This window comes from Sebastes umbrosus, chromosome 2 (assembly GCF_015220745.1).
Source record: "Sebastes umbrosus isolate fSebUmb1 chromosome 2, fSebUmb1.pri, whole genome shotgun sequence".
Lineage (NCBI taxonomy): Eukaryota > Metazoa > Chordata > Actinopteri > Perciformes > Sebastidae > Sebastes > Sebastes umbrosus.
This window is the reverse complement of record NC_051270.1, coordinates 3,120,415-3,139,170: the sequence shown is the minus strand read 5'-3', so window position 1 is coordinate 3,139,170 and position 18,756 is coordinate 3,120,415. Positions and strand designations below refer to the sequence as shown.

Below are 18,756 nucleotides of genomic sequence, written 5' to 3'. Positions count from 1 at the left end.
AATTTTAGACTGAAGAAGTATTCAGATCCTTTACTGATGTAAAAGTACTAATACCACAGTGGGAAAATACTCCACTACAAGTAAAAGTACTGCCTTAAAAACCTTAAGTAAAAGTATGTAAATAGTATGGACAGTAAAATACTCATTTTGCAGAAAAAGTACATGTCAGTGATTTACAATTATATATGATATATGATGTTTTTTGAGTATCGCAACATTTAAATACTCAAGTACAAGTACTTCAAACTTGTTGAGTAAATGTACTTAGTTTCATTCCACCACTGCCAAACTAACACTGAAAAAATCGTGTTAAAAACATTTATTGACTTTATACATGTTTACAGTTCTTTAGTTGTCAGACACAGACAGGAGGTTAATGTTTCTGTAACACCGGTGTTATGGGAGGAATGCACGACAGGCGGCTGCAGGAATGTCTCAGTTTCTGTCCATCATCATGACGAGGTGACAAACTTCATACGTGGTTGTCCAGCAACGACTCGATGAGTCTTGAACTGTTTGTAATCGCAGTTGTTACCACAATGAATTTATAACCTGGGAAAAGAAAGAAGCAATGTTTATTCAAATAATACTTTAAGGTTTTTTTTAACATAGAGCAACAAATTAATAATATACAAAAAAATCCAGGTAGTTTCATGGAAAGGAGTTCATTCAATCTTCTTAAATTGCAACCTAATAAATCATAAGGAGCAGTTCAGAATAAAATGAGGGTACTGTCAGATTAATTGTGAAACTAAACTCCAAACAACAACACCACGAAGAATGAAGACCAAAGGAGGGAAACCCGCAGTGGATAAAATAAGTAACATCAGCAGTCGGGTCACGTTTACCTCTCTCTCTGCCGAGGAAACGTAGAGCTGAGATCTCAGAGAAGGTGCAGCCGCCGAGGAACATGACGAGGATGATGCGCTGAGCGTCGCTCTTTGCTTTCGAATCACCTCCATTGTTTCCTGATGAGAGACGAAACATTTAGCATCCATCGATTCAAACCATTTAGATGTGGCTTTACATGCACTCAGGAAACAAGGTCACTCTGAGAAATCAGGTTACAAATCAGGCAATAAATTTGGATTCCCAATGCAAAAGTGTCTGAATTGTTACTAAAAGTGGTGGAAACCAGCTGACTTTGTGTTGGTTTCAGAAATTAGTCAGACTTTTAATTGAATTATTTTGAACATGAGGATGAATCACTGGTGTCATGATCTTTGCTTTTAATCCCGTCACTCTGCTTTGATCAGCGTTTCCCTCTCTGAAGTCTTTGTCATGTCATTTGTAAAAAGCCAAATCGAAACCCATTTACACATCTACATGGCCAAGAAACCGTCCTCTTCCAGGAGAAATCAGCTTCCTCTAATCCTCTAACCCAGGGCTCAGCAACCTTTACTATCAAAAGAGACATTTTAGGCAACAAAAAAAAAAAATCTGTCTGGAGCTGCAAAACATTTGAGCATTGTGATGAAGGTAACACAGTTTATAGTCTAAGTATATAGTATATAAGTCTAATGCAGTGAGGGTCAAAGAGACAATGTACTACGGAGTATTAATGCCACATAGAGGGAAAAAACATCTGAGATTTCCAGAATAAAGTCATAATATTACACGAAAAAAGTCGTAACATTACGAGAATAAAGTCATAACTTTACGAGAAAAAAAAAAACATATAAAATTAATACTTTATAATATTATGACTTTATTCTCGAAATCTCCAATTTATTTATTTTTTCTCAATGTGGCCCTAATACTCCATCGTACCGTCGTACCATAGACCTACAACAATGATAAATAAAAATGAAAATGTAAACAAAAAACAGTTATTCATTTCCATTTTTATAAATCCACAGGGAGCCACTGGAGAGGAGCTGAAGAGCCGCATGTGGCTCCGGAGCCGCAGGTTGCTGACCGCTGCCCTAACCCGATTACAAAAAAGGTTTGTCTTTAACATTAAGAAATCAGATTACAGTTGAAAGCTGACAGTAATCTGGTTATCTAAATGCATGTAAACAGCCTCACATTATTTATTGTTAATATTATATTAACATCTCTTTATGATCTAACCTGTAACAGCGAATTCATGTCCGTTTAGCAGCTTGGTGACGTCTTCAAGCCCCGTCCAACCGTCTCGCTCCAACACCTGCACATGAGCACACCGGGAATAACATTACAGAAATGTTTCACTAATAGTCTCTCATTGATTTCCTTCACAGACAACAAGACAACATATTAAATGAATCCTGTTATTTTTCTTATTACTCACCTGCTCGATGAGCTTGCAGCTCAGAGGGACGTAGGCACCGCTGAAGATGTAGGCCATGTCTCGAGGAACACGCAGGTCGTATTCTTCATCTGACTTTGGCACCTTCACACAAAAAATATGATAATAAGCTTAATAACAATGGTCTGAATGGTATTTCTCTGTGACAAGATGAGCAAAGTAGTAAAGATGATGATGAGTTACCAGGTTGAGCTTCCTGCTCAGGGCTCTGAAGTGGCTCTTCTTTGCGAGAGAGGAGAAGGCGTCGGTGAGTTTTCCTGGAGAAAAACAAAGAATAAAAAAAGAAATAAGAAGGGTAAGGAGAGTTTCTTATGATTTTAAAATCTGTCTTTTAACATTAATAAAATAACTCGTCTGGTTCATGCGCACAGAGAGAAACATGGATTGTGATGAGAAGGAATTGAAATATAAATCGAAGCCGGTTTCATCTTTAAAAAGCTTTTAAACTTCACATACATGAGATTTGACCCCTGCATTTAACCTAACTTGGGGTTCAGTGTCTCTCTCAAAGACAGTTTGACATGCAGACAGGAGGAGCTGGAGATCAAACCGCCAACCTTGTGATTAATGAATGACCCGCTCTATCCCCTCAGCCACAGCCGCCTCACCTCCAGTTTTGTCGTTGACCAGTTTTCCCACTTTGCTCTCCATCACGTTCAGCGTTTCCCCCGGCTGCTGCTCCACCAGCAGCCCCAACTGCTTCAGGTTGGCAAACGTGAGCAGGTGATCCACTCCATAACTCTGAGGAGGTGAAGCAGAGAAGATGTTTCACATTAAGACCTTTAAGTGGCTCTTTAACGGGGGTCCACATTAGAGTGAGGACAGGTGGTTTAAAGGATAACCGGTGAGTTATCCTCTCAGGTGGGATGGTCTTCCCTGGTCACCTGTAGGCTCCGTCATTGGTACAAACGTGGGTGTTTAGTGATTTCTTAAAACAAGGAAAGCTGAAAGTTTTGTAATGTTTCATAATTTAACTACTTCTACCAAGAGAAATATAAGGATGTGTTTTTTAAGGATTCTTTTTACTGTGTCTTATGCCAGTATATTTGTGTTTTTCATAAACATGAAAACGTTTGTTTGTGAACGACAGACAGCAGTTTAAAGCTGTTAAAATCTCACCTGTAGATACTGAGCTTTTAATGAGCGGAAGTCTTTTGGCAGAAGTCCTGTGATAAAAAACACCATCAGACAGTCATTAATACAAGAGGAGAATAATCTGAGGTTTTATATACTGTATTAATTACATTTATATAAAGACGACTCACCGTTTTCCGTGATAGACAGAAGACAAAGCAGCCGCAGACTTTCTATCATGGAGACCTTGAAAAAATAAAAGAATAAATACGTTTCCAGCTTATTCCTATCATTATTATTATTTGACCTGTTCCTGTATCAGTCTGTGTTTAAGCAAACGTACCTGTCTGCTGATGTGCTCCTCTATGAAAGTAATACTTTCACGGATTTCAAATCCTTCAAGTAAAGCTGGAACAGAAAACAAGACTTCATCAAAACTCGTATCAATAACAACACCGAGAACAATATGACTGAACAAATCAGGTTCTGTAAAGCAGAAGTGAGGAACACATTTAACCCTTATGCATCACTACGGACATTTTTGGCTTTTTAATTTTAAAATGTTTCGATCATTTGGCTGTGTTAATGCATAATTGCATATGGCATAAATTGTGACAAGGGTGGGAGTTTTGAGTTGTTGAACCTCAGCTCCTTTAGTAAGTAAATAAATAAAGATGCCATTAAATGTACCGAAAATAATATTTTAAAAAATCAACAATTAATTAATTAATTAATTCCTAATTAATTCATAGATGAAATGTGTCATAAAATTATAGTTCTGTTTGCATATTTATTTAATAATTTAATCATTCATAAATTAATTTAAAAAATGAAAATAAATGAAAATAAAAGTAAAAATAAATATATACGTTTTAAAGTTGATAAAAAATAGATAAATAAATAAATGGGAAAATTAAATAGAAGAGTAGATACATAGGGGAATTAATACAAAGATAAATAAATAAAGAAGCAAATTAAAACAGAAATATCAATTTATGTAACATTTTATCAATTAATTAATCCCTACATTTATTTTTAATATTATTTTGGTACATTTAATGGAAAATGTATTTATTTATCAGGTTATTTATATATTCTTTTTATCTTGGCTGGTTCTGTCCTCCATAGCAATGCATCAAAATCAGTGTTGTTGCTGATCATTGACATATCCCAGACTGTGGAAAAAAAAAGAATAATTCTCCCTAGCATTTAGTAAACAGAATTTAATTGATTTGGGGTTTTTTCATGAAAAACAACAGTGGTATTATGTAAACAAACTGGCATTTAAAGGGTTAAAGTTCTGAAAATGAATGAATATTTGGTATTTATGATCAGGACTGAAGCTGGTTAAAAGACTTAACTCAGTGAAAGTGGAAAATAATATTAATGTATAATTTTATGGCAGGTTTTTGACCTCAGCACGAGGGATATTAATGAATAGTAGACATTTCTTACAGTGTTCGGTCTTCAACATCTCCTGAAAATCCTGCTTCGTTTTCTTCTTCATTATCGATTCACTGGCCCCGATGTCTGAAAGAGAACGAGCTCTTCAGCAAATATTACTTATATATACTGTGCATGACAATCAATACAGTAAACTGTTGTAACACTCACGTAGGCTCAGTAGCCGATGTTCCTGTTTTAACCCTTTTAGCTCCTCTGACACAAAGGTCTTCATCTGCTTGATGTCCATCCCCCGACGCTTCTGCAGAGTTAATAAAGTGTTAGCTCCATCAGTCACAGGCTCAGCTAAAGTAACCGATGATAAACATTCACTTACATCATACGCCGTCTGGAGATTCCTGGCTTTCTGACTGAGGAAACCAAAGACGTTGGAGAAATGCTCGTTCCTGATTTCATTGAAGACCTACGAGACGAGTTCAAACATTTAACATTTAACTTAAAGATGACGATGATGATGATGATGATGAAATATCTGTAATATCAGCAGCAGCAGCAGCAGCAGCAGCAGCAGCGTACCTTATCCTGAGAGTTCAGCATGACTTTTAGACTTTTGTCAGAGGAGGTAACATCAGGTCCAAACTCCACACATCCTGCAGAACAGATGTTGTGATGAGACATCGACACAAACAATTCTGCAACCAGACAGACTCTCCACAGGCTGCGTCTATACTCACCACATTTGATTCTAAATATATCATCAACGAGTCCCTCGTAGACGACCTGTGAGCACAGAGGAGTGACGAAGTCCACATCTGCAAAGACAAGGACAACGTTAGAGAGGACAGAAAGCATTGAGCATGTCATCCACTGAGAGATTAAGGACAAACGTCCTCTCACCTCGGTCAATGAGAAAGACTTTTCCTATTTCAGCCTGACGAGCTCTTTGTTCTCCCTCCTCCACCTGCTCCCTCCACGACTCGTACGCCATCTGGTACCAGACAGACAGACAGAGTTAATGATCACAGCGGAGACATTATCTCAGGTAAAACACATCACGGTGGATCTGAACGTTAAAACTAGACGACGTGACATCTTCATACTGCACCTTGGAGCATCGTCCGATCCCGTAGACCTTTGAGAAGGGGCCATAGAGGGAGTGGAGGAGGTGCAGAGCGCTGCCGGCGGTCCTAACCCAGCGCTGGTCCCCCGCCTGTATGATCAAATACATCACCATTAATTATTACTTTTAATCAATGGCAGTTTGTCACCTTTTTTTCCCCTGATATTTATATACTGATTCCTTAGAGAAAATAATCATTAGTTCATCATAAGGCAAACTGTACATACAGTAGTTTTTATCCATAGCAGTCCACTAGTATGTATCTGCTAACATCTGACCACCTGTAAATGTCCATTATTGTTTTCTTTATCTTTTCTTTACTGATTTATTCATCAGATTTTAAACATTTGGTACTTTCTGTAATGGGTGGGTCATTATTTTCTAGATTAAAATGTCAATGTAGAACAAAAAGACTCCTGCACACTGTCCTCTTCCTCACTTGCAAGGTCTGTGCACTGAGACGGTGTTATTATGTGTGCAGGAGACTTCTTGTTCTATATTGTTGACTTGAGGTCTTCTCCACCTATTGACCTGCAGGCGCAAAAGTTCTGCTCTTTAGATTAAAGTGTTAGAAAATAGTTTTGAAAAATCCTGATCACAATTCCCCAAAGCCCAAGCTGACATATTTAAATAGCATCTTTTGTCCGACTAACAGTCCAAAACTCAAAGATATTCAGTTTACTAGAATAGAGGACGATGAAACACAGAAAATATTCACATTATAAAAGCTGGAAATAATGAATTGCTCATAAAAAAAATTACTTAAACGATTGATCAGTTATTAAAATGATCTGTTAACTGACCAAATAATGAATGGACTTATTATTATTATTATTATTTACCAGGAAGTTGTCTCGAAAAAACTCCGGCAACTCCAGACTGATGATGTCATCGTCAAGAGGAAGGAGGTAGAAAGACCACTCGTCAGTCGTCACGTCTGTGGGACAATAAAAACAAGTTGTTTTATTATTATTACTTTTTTATTTTAGAAAAGCATTAACTTCACATTCATCATTTTACATTACTGATAGAATAGATTCACAGAGGCTTGGGTATGTTTGATAACCATTTTACTGCTCTACCAGGTGTTTCTTTTATAAAATTATCTTTAATTATTTACAACTGAACATGGGAAGCGTTCAAAAAAAGAATAAAGAGTGAACTGTTAGATGCAATAAAATTATATAAAATCACATTATATTCTCACTCATTTATTCTATCAAGTCAGCTGAAGTCTGACCTTATACAGTATGTTTAATGTTCTGAGTCCATTTACATAATATATAGGTCATATATTCTGTATTTATCAGTGGTGGGTGGCTCTGGTTTTAGCCACTTCCTCGCAACAGCCTTTTTTTGTTTTTCAAAAACAAGTTTATCACTTCCTCTCACCAACGCTGATTAACTGCTACTAAAAGAAAAAGTGAAGAAAGAAGGAGCTCACCACCAACGATCCCCTGCTCCTCAAGCACTGCCTCACACGCATAGAACTGGACCACACAGAAGGGTCAGCAGGTTAATTAATTCATTCATTAATTCATTAATTAATCCAAAATGAATGAAAGCAGAGAGTGTGCACAACAGCAGAGCAGGAAATACCTTCTGAGGGGTAAAGATGATCTTGTATCTTCTAAATCTTCCTGCTGCCTTGTCTGCGTTGGCCACATCTGGAACAAGAAGGATTATAGCATGACATTATTTAAGGAACTGCAGAAACAGTTCAGTCGGTACCAAAAAAAGTACCCGACCTTACATGGATGTAAAGAACTGTTGAACACTGATAAATCCAAACAGCACTTTCACTAAAAAAAGATAATAACAATTTTATTTTCTAACAAAATATTTACATGTAAATACAGTAATGATATTTGTTAACATATCGCCACCTGGATCTCCAGTTTTGTTTTTTTTCATGTTTTCACTTCAGCTAAAACTTGCAAATCTAAACTAATAAAAAAAACAAGTAAAGAAACTAACAATTAATACTTAAGTTAAAAAACAAAACTGGTTTCTTAAGTTCCTAAATAGTTTGCAAATTTTCTAACTGCGATACATGAAACTGCATTTTCAATCAAAAAGTAATCAGTCATTTTTTTCAGATGTTTGTGAGATTTAAATCTGTGTTTGATTCCCTTCATTATCGATCTATATACTGTTTAAAGCTTTTACTAATGTGAGCACATCATATTATTTCTAACATGTCTCGTCTTTTTAATGTCATTGCTTTGTATTTTTCTATATTATTTTGGGTATTTTATTTCCATTGTAATTTGTTTTGTTGTAATTGTCTGATTTAAAAAAAAAAAAATGTTTTTTTGTTTTAAATTTTCTGATTATATTTAACTGCAGTCCTGAATAGTTGTTTGTACCTGTTTCAACCATATAAAACTTTGTAACATTGTTTTGAAAAGTGCTGTATAAATAAAGTATATTATTGTTATTATTAATTATAATAATTAATGTTTCAATTTCATTCAATTTCATAAAAAAAAATGATAAAAAGATAATTATTGATCCTGTTAAACAATCACTGAGCCTTCATTAAATACAGAAAACATGCAGCTCTACTCACCACATATCCATTTAACAGTTTGTATTCTTGGTCGGATCAGAAAACAAAGTCTGTAAAAGATTAATGACACATTACAGGCAGTCACATCAGGTGTGTGTGTGTGTGTGTGTGTGTGTGTGTGTGTGTGTTAAATGATGTCAGGTTAGTATGAAGGGTGCAGCGCTCACTGATCTGACGTGCTGACAATAGGTTTGTATTCCACTTTGTAGAGTTTGTCGACTTCATGTTGCTGTAGAAAAATAAAGGGACAAAATGTTTGAAAAAGATATTTAAACTCTGTTTGTTTTTTCTCAACAGTTTCTTAATCAGCTGATGAGTTTCACCTTTAGTGTTGACACATTAGCAATACGGTCCAGCGGGCTCATCAAGTCAGCCTCGATGAAGAGGTCTTTCTTCCCCGGCAGCTGTGTGACAAAGAGAGGAATTCATTTGTGTTGCTTCCACCCCTCATACAGCAGGACGGTGAATGTAGGATTGAGTCAGAATAAACTACAGTGTGTGTGTGTTCATGGTGATGAAGGAACATGTGACCCAATGACACAGTGAGGCTCATTAATGTGTTTTTAATATCAGAATTTGGATTCACAGACAAAACTTCCTAGTTGACAATAAGAAAATATAGAATTACACTAGATTTATACTTTAAAGGTCTCGTATTGTAAAAAGTGAGATTTTCATGTCTGTTATGTTATAAAGCAGGTTTAAGTGCTTTATAAATACTGTTAAACTATCAAAACACTCAATATACGGAGAAATACACACAGCCCGTATTCAGAAATTGTGCGTTTGAAACCAGCCGTTAGGATTTCTGTCCATTTGTGATGTCACAAATATACAATATATATAGATCATTACACGGATTTAAACATTAACATTTTAAATGTGTCCCAGTGTATTTCCTGTTGCAGTGTATGTAAATAACATCAGCTGACAGGAAGTAAACATGGACCCAAACTGTTGCCTAGCAACGCAATTTCCTTTGAAATGCACTAAAACGGAGCGTTTCAGACAGAGGGTAAATACAGGTATATTCAGACAGTACGAGGAAATTACAGTTGTTTTTTTTAACATTACAGCATGTAAACATGTTCTAGTAGAAACACAAGATAAACATATGAACCTAAATATGAGCACGATATGGGACCTTTAAATTTTTTAAAAAGTCAAAGCAAAATGTTTCACTTCTGACCAACCGGTGATGACAGATGGGGTGTGGTCAGCAGTGCAACATCTGCTTTGCAGCATCTGCTTCATACTTGCACAATTGTTTCAACAATATAATTCAGTGTAAAAGTGTCCCTTATTTTTCCTGTTTTGACATTTGTGCATTCTATTAATGTCTTAGAATAAAAAAATAGCATGTGCATTTTAACATACCAGTTATTATTAATGGTGTGTCTGCAGTTGGAGCCAGCAGAGACAAACTTATACTATAATATAGTGAGACATATTGTTGTTATTACCTGTTCCAGCAGGTAGATGAGCTGATCTCTGGCCAGCCTCTTCAGCAGAGAGAAGTCAGGCAGCTCTGGGCAATCTCTCCTGGCACTGTGAGCCATAATAATCACTACAGTACACACAGAAACACATATTCATATAATACATATACTCCAGAAACACAACATGTAATAACAGAGGAGCTAGAAGCAGCAGAAACACAACATGTAATAACAGAGGAGCTAGAAGCAACAGAAACACAACATGTAATAACAGAGGAGTTAGAAGCAGCAGAAACACAACATGTAATAACAGAGGAGCTAGAAGCAGCAGAAACACAACATGTAATAACAGAGGAGCTAGAAGCAGCAGAAACACAACATGTAATAACAGAGGAGCTAGAAGCAGCAGAAACACAACATGTAATAACAGAGGAGCTAGAAGCAACAGAAACACAGAACAGAGAGAAACCTGGTTGAGCTTAGTTAGCATGCAGGCTAAAAACACATCTGTCACGTCACATGACTTCACCTCACAATGCTGACAGCTATATAGAAATAATATCACAAATAATGTTCAATAACATCATAAATCAAGCAGAGAATATGTGTTAAAACATCATTAAAGGGGCTGATATTAGAAGCTACCTGCTGCTTCCGTAGCTATGTGAGCGGAATCATCATCATCATCTGTTTCCCTCCGGACACAGTAAAGAACGGACTGCTACACGGAGTGAAGTCAGCTGACCGCTGAGTTCCTGTTTCATTCTGCCACCATGAACTCAGACGCGGTTCTGTTGTTAGAGACGGTCAACTTCGCTGCAGAGAAACACCGGAACCAGCGACGGAAGGATCCAGAAGGAACACCGTACATCAACCACCCTATAGGTAGGAACCTTTTAATAGTAGGAACCTTTTAATAGTAGGAACCTTTTAATACATCCATCGGTGGGAACCTTCTAATACATCCAGAACCTTTTAATACACTCATCGGTAGGAACCTTTTAATACATCCAGAACCTTTTAATACATCCATCGGTAGGAACCTTCTAATACATCCAGAACCTTTTAATACATCCAGAACCTTTTAATACACTCATCGGTAGGAACCTTTTAATACATCCAGAACCTTTTAATACATCCATCGGTAGGAACCTTTTAATACATCCATCGGTAGGAACCTTTTAATACATCCATCCTCCATCGGTAGGAACCTTTTAATACATCCATCGGTAAGAACCTTTTAATACATCCATCCTCCATTGGTAGGAACCTTTTAATACATCCATCGGTAGGACCCTTTTAATACATTTATCAGTAGGAACCCATCGGTAGGAGCCTTTTAATAGGAACCTTTTAATATATCCACCGGTAAGAACCTTTTAATACATCCATCGGTAGGAACCTTTTAATACCTTTTAATACATCCATCGGTAGGAATCTTTTAATACATCCGTCGATCCATCGGTAGGAACCTTTTAATAGGAACCTTTTAATACATCCGTCAATAGGAACCTTTTTAATACATCCGTCGAAAGGAACCTTTTAATACACCCATCGGTAGGAACCTTTTACCACATCCATCGGTAGGAACCTTTTAATACATCCATCGGTAGGAACCTTTTAATACCTTTTAATACATCTATCGGTAGGAACCTTTTAATACCTTTTAATACATCCATCGGTAGGAATCTTTTAATACATCCATAGGTAGGAACCTTTTAATACATCCATAGGTAGGAACCTTTTAATACATCCGTCGATCCATCAGTAGGAACCTTTTAATAGGAACCTTTTAATACATCCGTCAATAGGAACCTTTTTAATACATCCGTCGATAGGAACCTTTTACCACATCCATCGGTAGGAACCTTTTACCACATCCATCGGAAGGAACCTTTTAATACATCCATCGGTAGGAACCTTTTAATACATCCATTGGTAGGAACCCATTTACTGTGTTGTTGTGCTGCTCGTATGGCGTTCCATTCCTCAACCAGGATTCGTTGCAGGCCAGCGGAACTAATCGATTAATCATTGCAGCTCTGGCAATGACGGTTTTATCGGTTAATAAACAGCTGAGTTCAGTATGTCAGAGTACAATGTGACTGAGACTTTCCTGGTTGTATTAATGACTCAGTTAATCCTGATATTTATATTAAGACATCTTGTTGACTTTCCTCTCTGACACTCAGCTGTGTGTGTTTGTACTTTTCAGGAGTAGCGAGGATCCTGAGCCATGAAGGAGGCATCGCAGACATCGAGGTTTTGCAGGTGTGTTACATTCGTCATCAGTCAGTTACTGTCAGTGTTTGTTGTATCACTGAGCTGGTGTGTCGTCGTCCTTCCCTGCAGGCCGCTCTGCTTCACGACACGGTGGAGGACACGGACACGTCTCCCGCAGAGCTCGAGATAACGTTTGGACCGATCGTGGCTCGTATCGTTCAGGAGGTGACGGATGACAAAAGACTGCCCAAACTGGAGAGGAAGCGGCAGCAGGTGGAACACGCGCCGCACTGCAGCCGCCAAGCCAAACTGGTCAAACTGGCTGATAAACTCTACAACCTGAGGGACCTGAACCGCTGCACACCATCCGGTCAGCACCTCTCTCTCACTGTCACTGCTCTTATACTACTGGAGCTGAGTCTAAAGCTGCAGCCAGTAGTCGACTGATCAATTAGTCCAGGGGTCGGCAACCTTTACCATCAAAAGAGCCACTTTCGGCAAAAAAAAAAGAAGAAAAAATCTGTCTAGAGCTGCAAAACATTTGATCATTGTGATGAAGGTAACACAGTTTATAGTCTAAGTATATAGTATATAAGTCTAATGCAGTGAGGGTCAAAGTGCAAATGTACTACGGAGTATTAGAGCCACATTGAGGGGAAAAACATCTGAGATTTCCAGAATAAAGTCATAACTTTACGAGAAAAAAAGTCAGAATATAACGAGAATAGAGTCATAACTTTACAAGAATAAAGTCATAACTTTACAAGAATAAAGTCATATTACGAGAAAAAAGTCGTAATATAACGAGAAAAAAGTCGTAATATAACGAGAAAAAAGTCGTAATATAACGAGAAAAAAGTCATAACTTTGCGATAAAAAAAGTCGTAATACAACGAGAAAAAAGTCATAACTTTAGGAGACAAAATGAAAACACTCAAAATTTCTACTTTATAATATTATGACTTTATTCTCGAAATCTCGAGAATAAATAAAAATGAAAATGTAAACAAATAAACAGTTATTCATTTCCATTTTTAAAAATCCACAAGGAGCCACTGGAGAGGAGCTGAAGAGACGCATGTTGCTGACCCCTGACCTCTGACCCCTGGATTAGTCGTTTGACAGAACAATATTTTTTAAAGTAATTTTTCAGGCAAAAATGGCAGAAAATGCTGTTTTCAGCCTCTCAAATATGGAGATTTGCTGCTTTTTTCTGTTTTATATCATATTAAGCTGAATATCTTTGAGTTTGGATAAAACAACACATTGTGACGTGTGTGTTTGTCAGGTTGGACGGCCGAGCGGGTGCAGGAGTACTTTGTGTGGTCCTGTGAGGTGGTGAAAGGCCTGAGAGGAACCAACGGCGCTCTGGAGGAGAAGCTGGAGGAGCTCTTCAGACAGAGAGGAGTCCAGCTCTGACAGCACGGTCCACTTACAAATAAAATACATTTTCATTTGTAAATTATAGAAATAAATCATATTTCGTGTACATCTGTGTGGTCTTTAATTTATGTTTTTTCATATTTTGGTTGTATTATTAAATTGAGAGTATGTTGAAAGTTTGGTTTAGTGATTCAGAATCTTATTCCAGAAATGTTTGAGTATTATTAGTTATCAGTTAGAGGATGTGATACTGCGTGGTTTGCTACAGAAATACACACAGGATCAGCTGCTTTCACTGTAAATACTGATTCTTTTTCTGACATTGAGGAAGTAGAAAGAAAATACTCGTAATCAGAGTTTGCAGGTGTGAAAGGCGTGTGGCGTACAGCATGAATACTAAAATAAGGAGCTATTTAACACCATTTAAATAGATTTTGGGGATCGATTACTGTTTCAACACCCAAGACATTTGTCAATGTTTTTACAGAAGACCCAAATGTTAGATGACATGACAATACACAGTGTAATGTTACTGGACACAGTTTACAGTGTATATCCATTTCTGTCTCTTCTCTCAGACTATTATATTGCTACCTCATTGTTTACGGTTTGATTATGGCTTTTTTATTTATCCACACATCCATCTATCTACAGTGGTGGAAAAGTACGTATATCCAATGGAACAAATAATCAGCAGTTTAATCCATAATGAAATAATCACTAGTTAATAGTTCAAAATGAACTCCAGCTCAACCAACTACAACAGTAAAATCTGTAATAATAGTAGTAGATAGAGTAATAATGATCTAATGATAGAATGTATAATAGTATATTTATAGTATAGTGTAGTTTTCTACAGAATGAGCTTTGACTTGAAATGAAGTGTATTTACAGTGTAGTATAACTAAGTTTACATGAGTAAAGGATCTGAATTCCTGCAGCTGTCAGACTCTGTCAGACTCCACAACCAGCACTGCTCCCAGTAGACCACTTACACACCAAAAAAATTAATTTCTTTCATTCATTCATTCATTCATTCATTCTCACTGGGCAATATCATTTTCCACTTGTGCAATTTTGTTAATAGTCTGTTTATTGTCAATACTGTATATACTGCTCCTATTTTTATACTTCCTTCTATTTAAATGCTTCATATTTTGTTTCACTTTGTTTAGCTCTTTTTTACTGTGTTAGCTAATGCATCTTGTTTTTTTGCACTTTCCCCTTTGCTGCTGTACACTGCACATTTCCCCACTGTGGGACTAATAAAGGAATATCTGATCTTATCTTACCACTAACTCATCTATGAATGACATCAGCCACTAGAGGGTGGTATTATATTATGGAATTGCAGAATATCTACATTTATCTGTAATCTTCTCTGTTATCAACTCTTTAGATGTTTATTTCATAAATAAATTTAACTGACAGTAAATAGTTAACTGTAGTGTGTCTGTGGTATAAAAAGTCAATTAGATGTGATTTTGTATTAATTAGTGTGTGTTTTTTATCGGAAGGAAATGTCTGTCGGAACAACTCCACTTCCTGTCCGCTTGCTGAGAGTTGTCTGAACTTCCTGTTTGAAGCAGCAGCAGCAGCGAGCTCGTTGTTGTCTTAGTAAAATACACATTTAACTGTTGTTACCGGGTTGGTACCGTGAACCAGACCGAGGCAGTCATGTCTAGTCGTGAAGCCCTCAACATGAAGCTTCCTCCGATCCAGTCCACGGCCGGAGCCGTTCCGGTCCGGAACGAGAAAGGTGAGAAGCTTTACCTTCAGCTAGCAGCGTGCTAACTGTTAGCTCAGTTAGCTTAGCTGTTAGCCAGCTAGCTTAGTGAAACCTCACTCTGTTAACACTAATAACACTGTCTGACAATGATAAGAAGAGATTAGTTACTACTTTATGCTGTCTGGATAAAACTAGTTAACGTGCTAACAGAAGTTTAGAGTATTTTCCTGCTGGCTGCTCCAGTTATAACACAATAAGATGCTCAACAGTCACACATGAGTCCACATCATCAACAACAACAACAACACCACTAGGGCCTCAAAAGTTAGATGGATTGGTTTTTATATCGAATATGTAACAAATAAGAAAACATAACAAGAATAACCAATAAAATGAACAGTAAACATAAACAGCTAATTCCCAATAAACAAAATAAATACATATTACATGTCCGAAAAGGAGTAAGAAGAAGTATATACTTATGGTCCACTATATACTATATGGTCCTAGCCTATTTCTATAACTTAGATAATGAACTTAATAATAGAATAAAGCAGCACGTGTAGCTCTATTCTTGTGGGGGGAGAACAAATGTAATTAAAATGCATAAATGTCTCTCTTGGTTTGAAGTGAAAAATAGATTGCTGTATTCATTAAGAATGTCATAACAACAAAAGCTCCAATTATTTTTTTTTACAAAAAACTATCCTTTAGTACAGATACACACAGTTATTCCACAAGGCATGCTGCTGCAGGTTGTTTTACTTTACCAAGATCCAAAACCAAATCAGGTCAAAGTACAGCAATATACAGAGCAATGCAAGAATGGAATTCACTCCCAAATCATACTACACAAAAAAAATACTATATATGGTTTTAATAAAAACCTAAAAGAGCATTACTTAAACTGCATTCATGTGTATGTTGCATTTTACAGCATTAGATGTTTAAGGTCAGGCTAATTTTAACTATTACTGCTCACAAATGCACACTCAAACATTCAGATTAAAAATCACCACATTTGGAGATGAAAAAATGAAATCTGAAAAGTAACTAAAGAACAAGAACAAACCGTTCAAAATAAGATAAGAAGATAGTTAAATTTACAATTATATAAAATCAGAGAAAGACAGCAAAGCCTTGCATTTGAGAAGCTGGTACCACAACATTTTTTTTTGGCATTTTTGCGCAATAAACGATTAATTGATTGTCACAATTGTTGCAGAATTTTTGTATCATCTTCAAAAACGTAATTAACGTGTCCCCAAAAGCATCATAAACTTGAAAAAAGTTTATATTTTTTGCAGAGCTATTGAATAGTTACTTCTAATTAAGGTATCTCAATAAAAAACTATATTAAATCAAACATCTACACCTTCGGCATCAGGGTGGGAAAGTCTTGCTGGTACTAAGCTCTTCATTGTCTCTGCACATTCCAGGTGAGCTCTCCATGGAGAAGGTGAAGGTGAAGAGGTATGTGTCAGGTAAACGTCCTGACTATGCGCCAATGGAGTCGTCCGATGAGGAAGAAGAGGACTTCCAGTTTGTGAAGAAGGGAAAGGAAACGGAGGCCGAGGTGGAGCTGGAGGAAGAGGAGGTCTCTGACCCACGTCTCAAACGTTTGCTCAACCGCGTGTCTGAGGACGTGGAAGAGAGGTAACATCACATCGTTTGTTTGAGTCGACTGATCATTAGATCATTAAATGTTGTGGTGCTGAAGTTCTCATTCGACCACACGGCTTCCTGTTTCTTTGTCCTCAGGCTGGCGAGACACAGACAGATCGCAGAGCCTGAAGTTGTGGCCGAGAGCAGCGAGGACTCTGATGAAGGCACGTGGCACCCAGAGCGTGAGGAGAGTAGTGAGGAAGAAGAGGAGGAAGAGGAAGAAGTGGATGATGAGGTAGGTTTCAATCTGTGTGATCTGAGTGTGCCTGTCCCAGTCACTTAAGAGTTTCTGTTTTTATAGTTATATTAAGAAAAATCTAACGTTCTCTTTCTGTGCAGGAAATTGAGAGGAGACGAGCGATGATGCGTCAGCGAGCCACCGAACGCAAGAGTGATGATATGGAGGTCATGGAGGTGGAGGAGGAAGGGAAGTCGGGGGCGGAGTCGGAGTCGGAGTCTGAATATGAAGAATACACGGACAGCGAGGATGAAGCTGAGCCACGGCTCAAACCTGTCTTCATTCGCAAGTATGAAGTTAAACAACAGTTTCCTATCCTCCTAACTGTAGCTTTAGTGGTTTTTCTTGTGACCCCCAATCAAAGTTTACGGCCTTAGTGTGGACAGTAGTGGGGAGGCACTTTAACCAAAGACTATTCCATCTCACATTGTTTAATCTGTATCCTCTCTGTCTGTCTGTTTGCGCCACAGAAAGGACCGAGTCACCGTGGCGGAGCGTGAAGCAGAGGAGCTGAGGCAAAAAGAGCTGGAGGCCGAGGCCAAGAAGCAGGTGGAGGAGCGACGGCGCTACACCCTCAAGATTGTGGAGGAGGAGGCCAAGAAGGAGTTTGAGGAGAACCGGCGCACGCTGGCGGCTCTGGACGCTCTGGACACTGACGGCGAGAATGAGGAGGAGGAGTACGAAGGCTGGAAAGTCAGAGAGCTGAAACGCATCAAGAGGGACAGAGAGTCCCGAGAAGTGTGAGTAAACACAGAGATGACTCTCTGAAATGAAGTGGACATATTTAGGACGTTCCTAATGAGTTGTGTTTTGTCCTCAGCATGGAGAAGGAGAAGGCTGAAATCGAGAGATTCCACAGCTTGACGGAGGAGGAGCGCCGGGCTGAGCTCCGCAACAGCGGCAAACAGGTCACCAACAAAGCCAGCAAAGGCAAATACAAGTTCCTCCAAAAGTACTACCACAGAGGAGCCTTCTTCATGGTAAGTCAACACACCGGTGAATCCTTTCCATGAATGCAGTTTGGTCTGACCGTTAAAGATGTTAAGACACTCGTCCAAATTCCATTTACCTTATATTTCAAACACAATGGAGACACTTTTCTGACTCTGAACTTTACATTTTGCCATTTTTTTGTGCTATAGCATGGTACATTACTATTTTCCTTCTGATCTTACTTGTATTATTCTGTGTTTTATTGTAAGTATGCGTTATATTTGTGTAACTTTTATGTTCTAGCATCTATCCTGGTCAGGATACACCTCTAAACATATTTTCACATTAAATCTAAAGATGTACCAATGTGCCTTAACATTCAGATAGCTTATCAGACCAATTTGACCTTCAGAGCACTGACAGCTGTTAAATGTCCCGCTCTGCACATCTTGGTCAAAAGTTTTTTGACACCACAGTGGCAGCAGGTGCAGGTTGTTCAGTGGTGTGTTAACTGTAAACATGATTTCTCTTACAGGATGAGGAGGAGGACGTGTACAAGAGAGATTTCAGTGCACCGACTCTGGAGGATCACTTCAACAAAACCATCTTACCCAAAGTCATGCAGGTCAGATGCTTTTTACTTGTATTTCACCTGTTACACTGCAGGCTGCATGTTGTAGCTTAGA

General features: G+C 37.9%; 3 protein-coding genes and 1 long non-coding RNA gene across 4 annotated transcripts in view; 2 read left to right on the top strand and 2 right to left on the bottom strand.

The window, feature by feature from the left end:
- Positions 1 to 64: 64 nt before the first annotated feature.
- Positions 65 to 16,678, bottom strand: LOC119503028. The gene is made up of 4 exons (XR_005210238.1): positions 15,932 to 16,678; positions 15,363 to 15,370; positions 13,086 to 13,091; positions 65 to 74 (listed from the first exon to the last, which is right to left on the bottom strand). It is a non-coding gene; the product is annotated as an uncharacterized LOC119503028 (long non-coding RNA).
- vps33b (VPS33B late endosome and lysosome associated) lies at positions 305 to 10,682 on the bottom strand. The gene is made up of 24 exons (XM_037794362.1): positions 10,545 to 10,682; positions 9,924 to 10,027; positions 8,784 to 8,864; positions 8,628 to 8,689; positions 8,461 to 8,510; positions 7,488 to 7,555; positions 7,333 to 7,378; positions 6,731 to 6,825; positions 5,874 to 5,978; positions 5,666 to 5,756; positions 5,503 to 5,580; positions 5,345 to 5,418; positions 5,145 to 5,231; positions 4,979 to 5,069; positions 4,820 to 4,894; positions 3,708 to 3,772; positions 3,556 to 3,610; positions 3,410 to 3,456; positions 2,899 to 3,031; positions 2,474 to 2,547; positions 2,273 to 2,374; positions 2,074 to 2,149; positions 849 to 968; positions 305 to 552 (listed from the first exon to the last, which is right to left on the bottom strand). The coding sequence occupies exons 2-24, from the start codon at positions 10,017 to 10,019 to the stop codon at positions 473 to 475; spliced, it is 1,851 nt and encodes a 616-aa protein (XP_037650290.1). The 5' UTR covers positions 10,020 to 10,027; positions 10,545 to 10,682; the 3' UTR covers positions 305 to 472.
- Positions 10,618 to 13,613, top strand: hddc3 (HD domain containing 3). Its single transcript, XM_037794433.1, has 4 exons — positions 10,618 to 10,784; positions 12,115 to 12,170; positions 12,252 to 12,492; positions 13,411 to 13,613. The coding sequence occupies exons 1-4, from the start codon at positions 10,673 to 10,675 to the stop codon at positions 13,539 to 13,541; spliced, it is 540 nt and encodes a 179-aa protein (XP_037650361.1). The 5' UTR covers positions 10,618 to 10,672; the 3' UTR covers positions 13,542 to 13,613.
- The window catches only part of mfap1 (microfibril associated protein 1), a 4,696-nt gene continuing 1,122 nt past the window's right edge, over positions 15,183 to 18,756 (top strand). The window contains exons 1-7 of the mRNA XM_037794419.1: positions 15,183 to 15,264; positions 16,674 to 16,890; positions 16,996 to 17,134; positions 17,239 to 17,426; positions 17,608 to 17,877; positions 17,958 to 18,117; positions 18,606 to 18,695. Of these exons, the coding sequence (XP_037650347.1) occupies positions 15,183 to 15,264; positions 16,674 to 16,890; positions 16,996 to 17,134; positions 17,239 to 17,426; positions 17,608 to 17,877; positions 17,958 to 18,117; positions 18,606 to 18,695 (1,146 nt within the window). The remainder of the gene's footprint in view (positions 15,265 to 16,673; positions 16,891 to 16,995; positions 17,135 to 17,238; positions 17,427 to 17,607; positions 17,878 to 17,957; positions 18,118 to 18,605; positions 18,696 to 18,756) is intronic.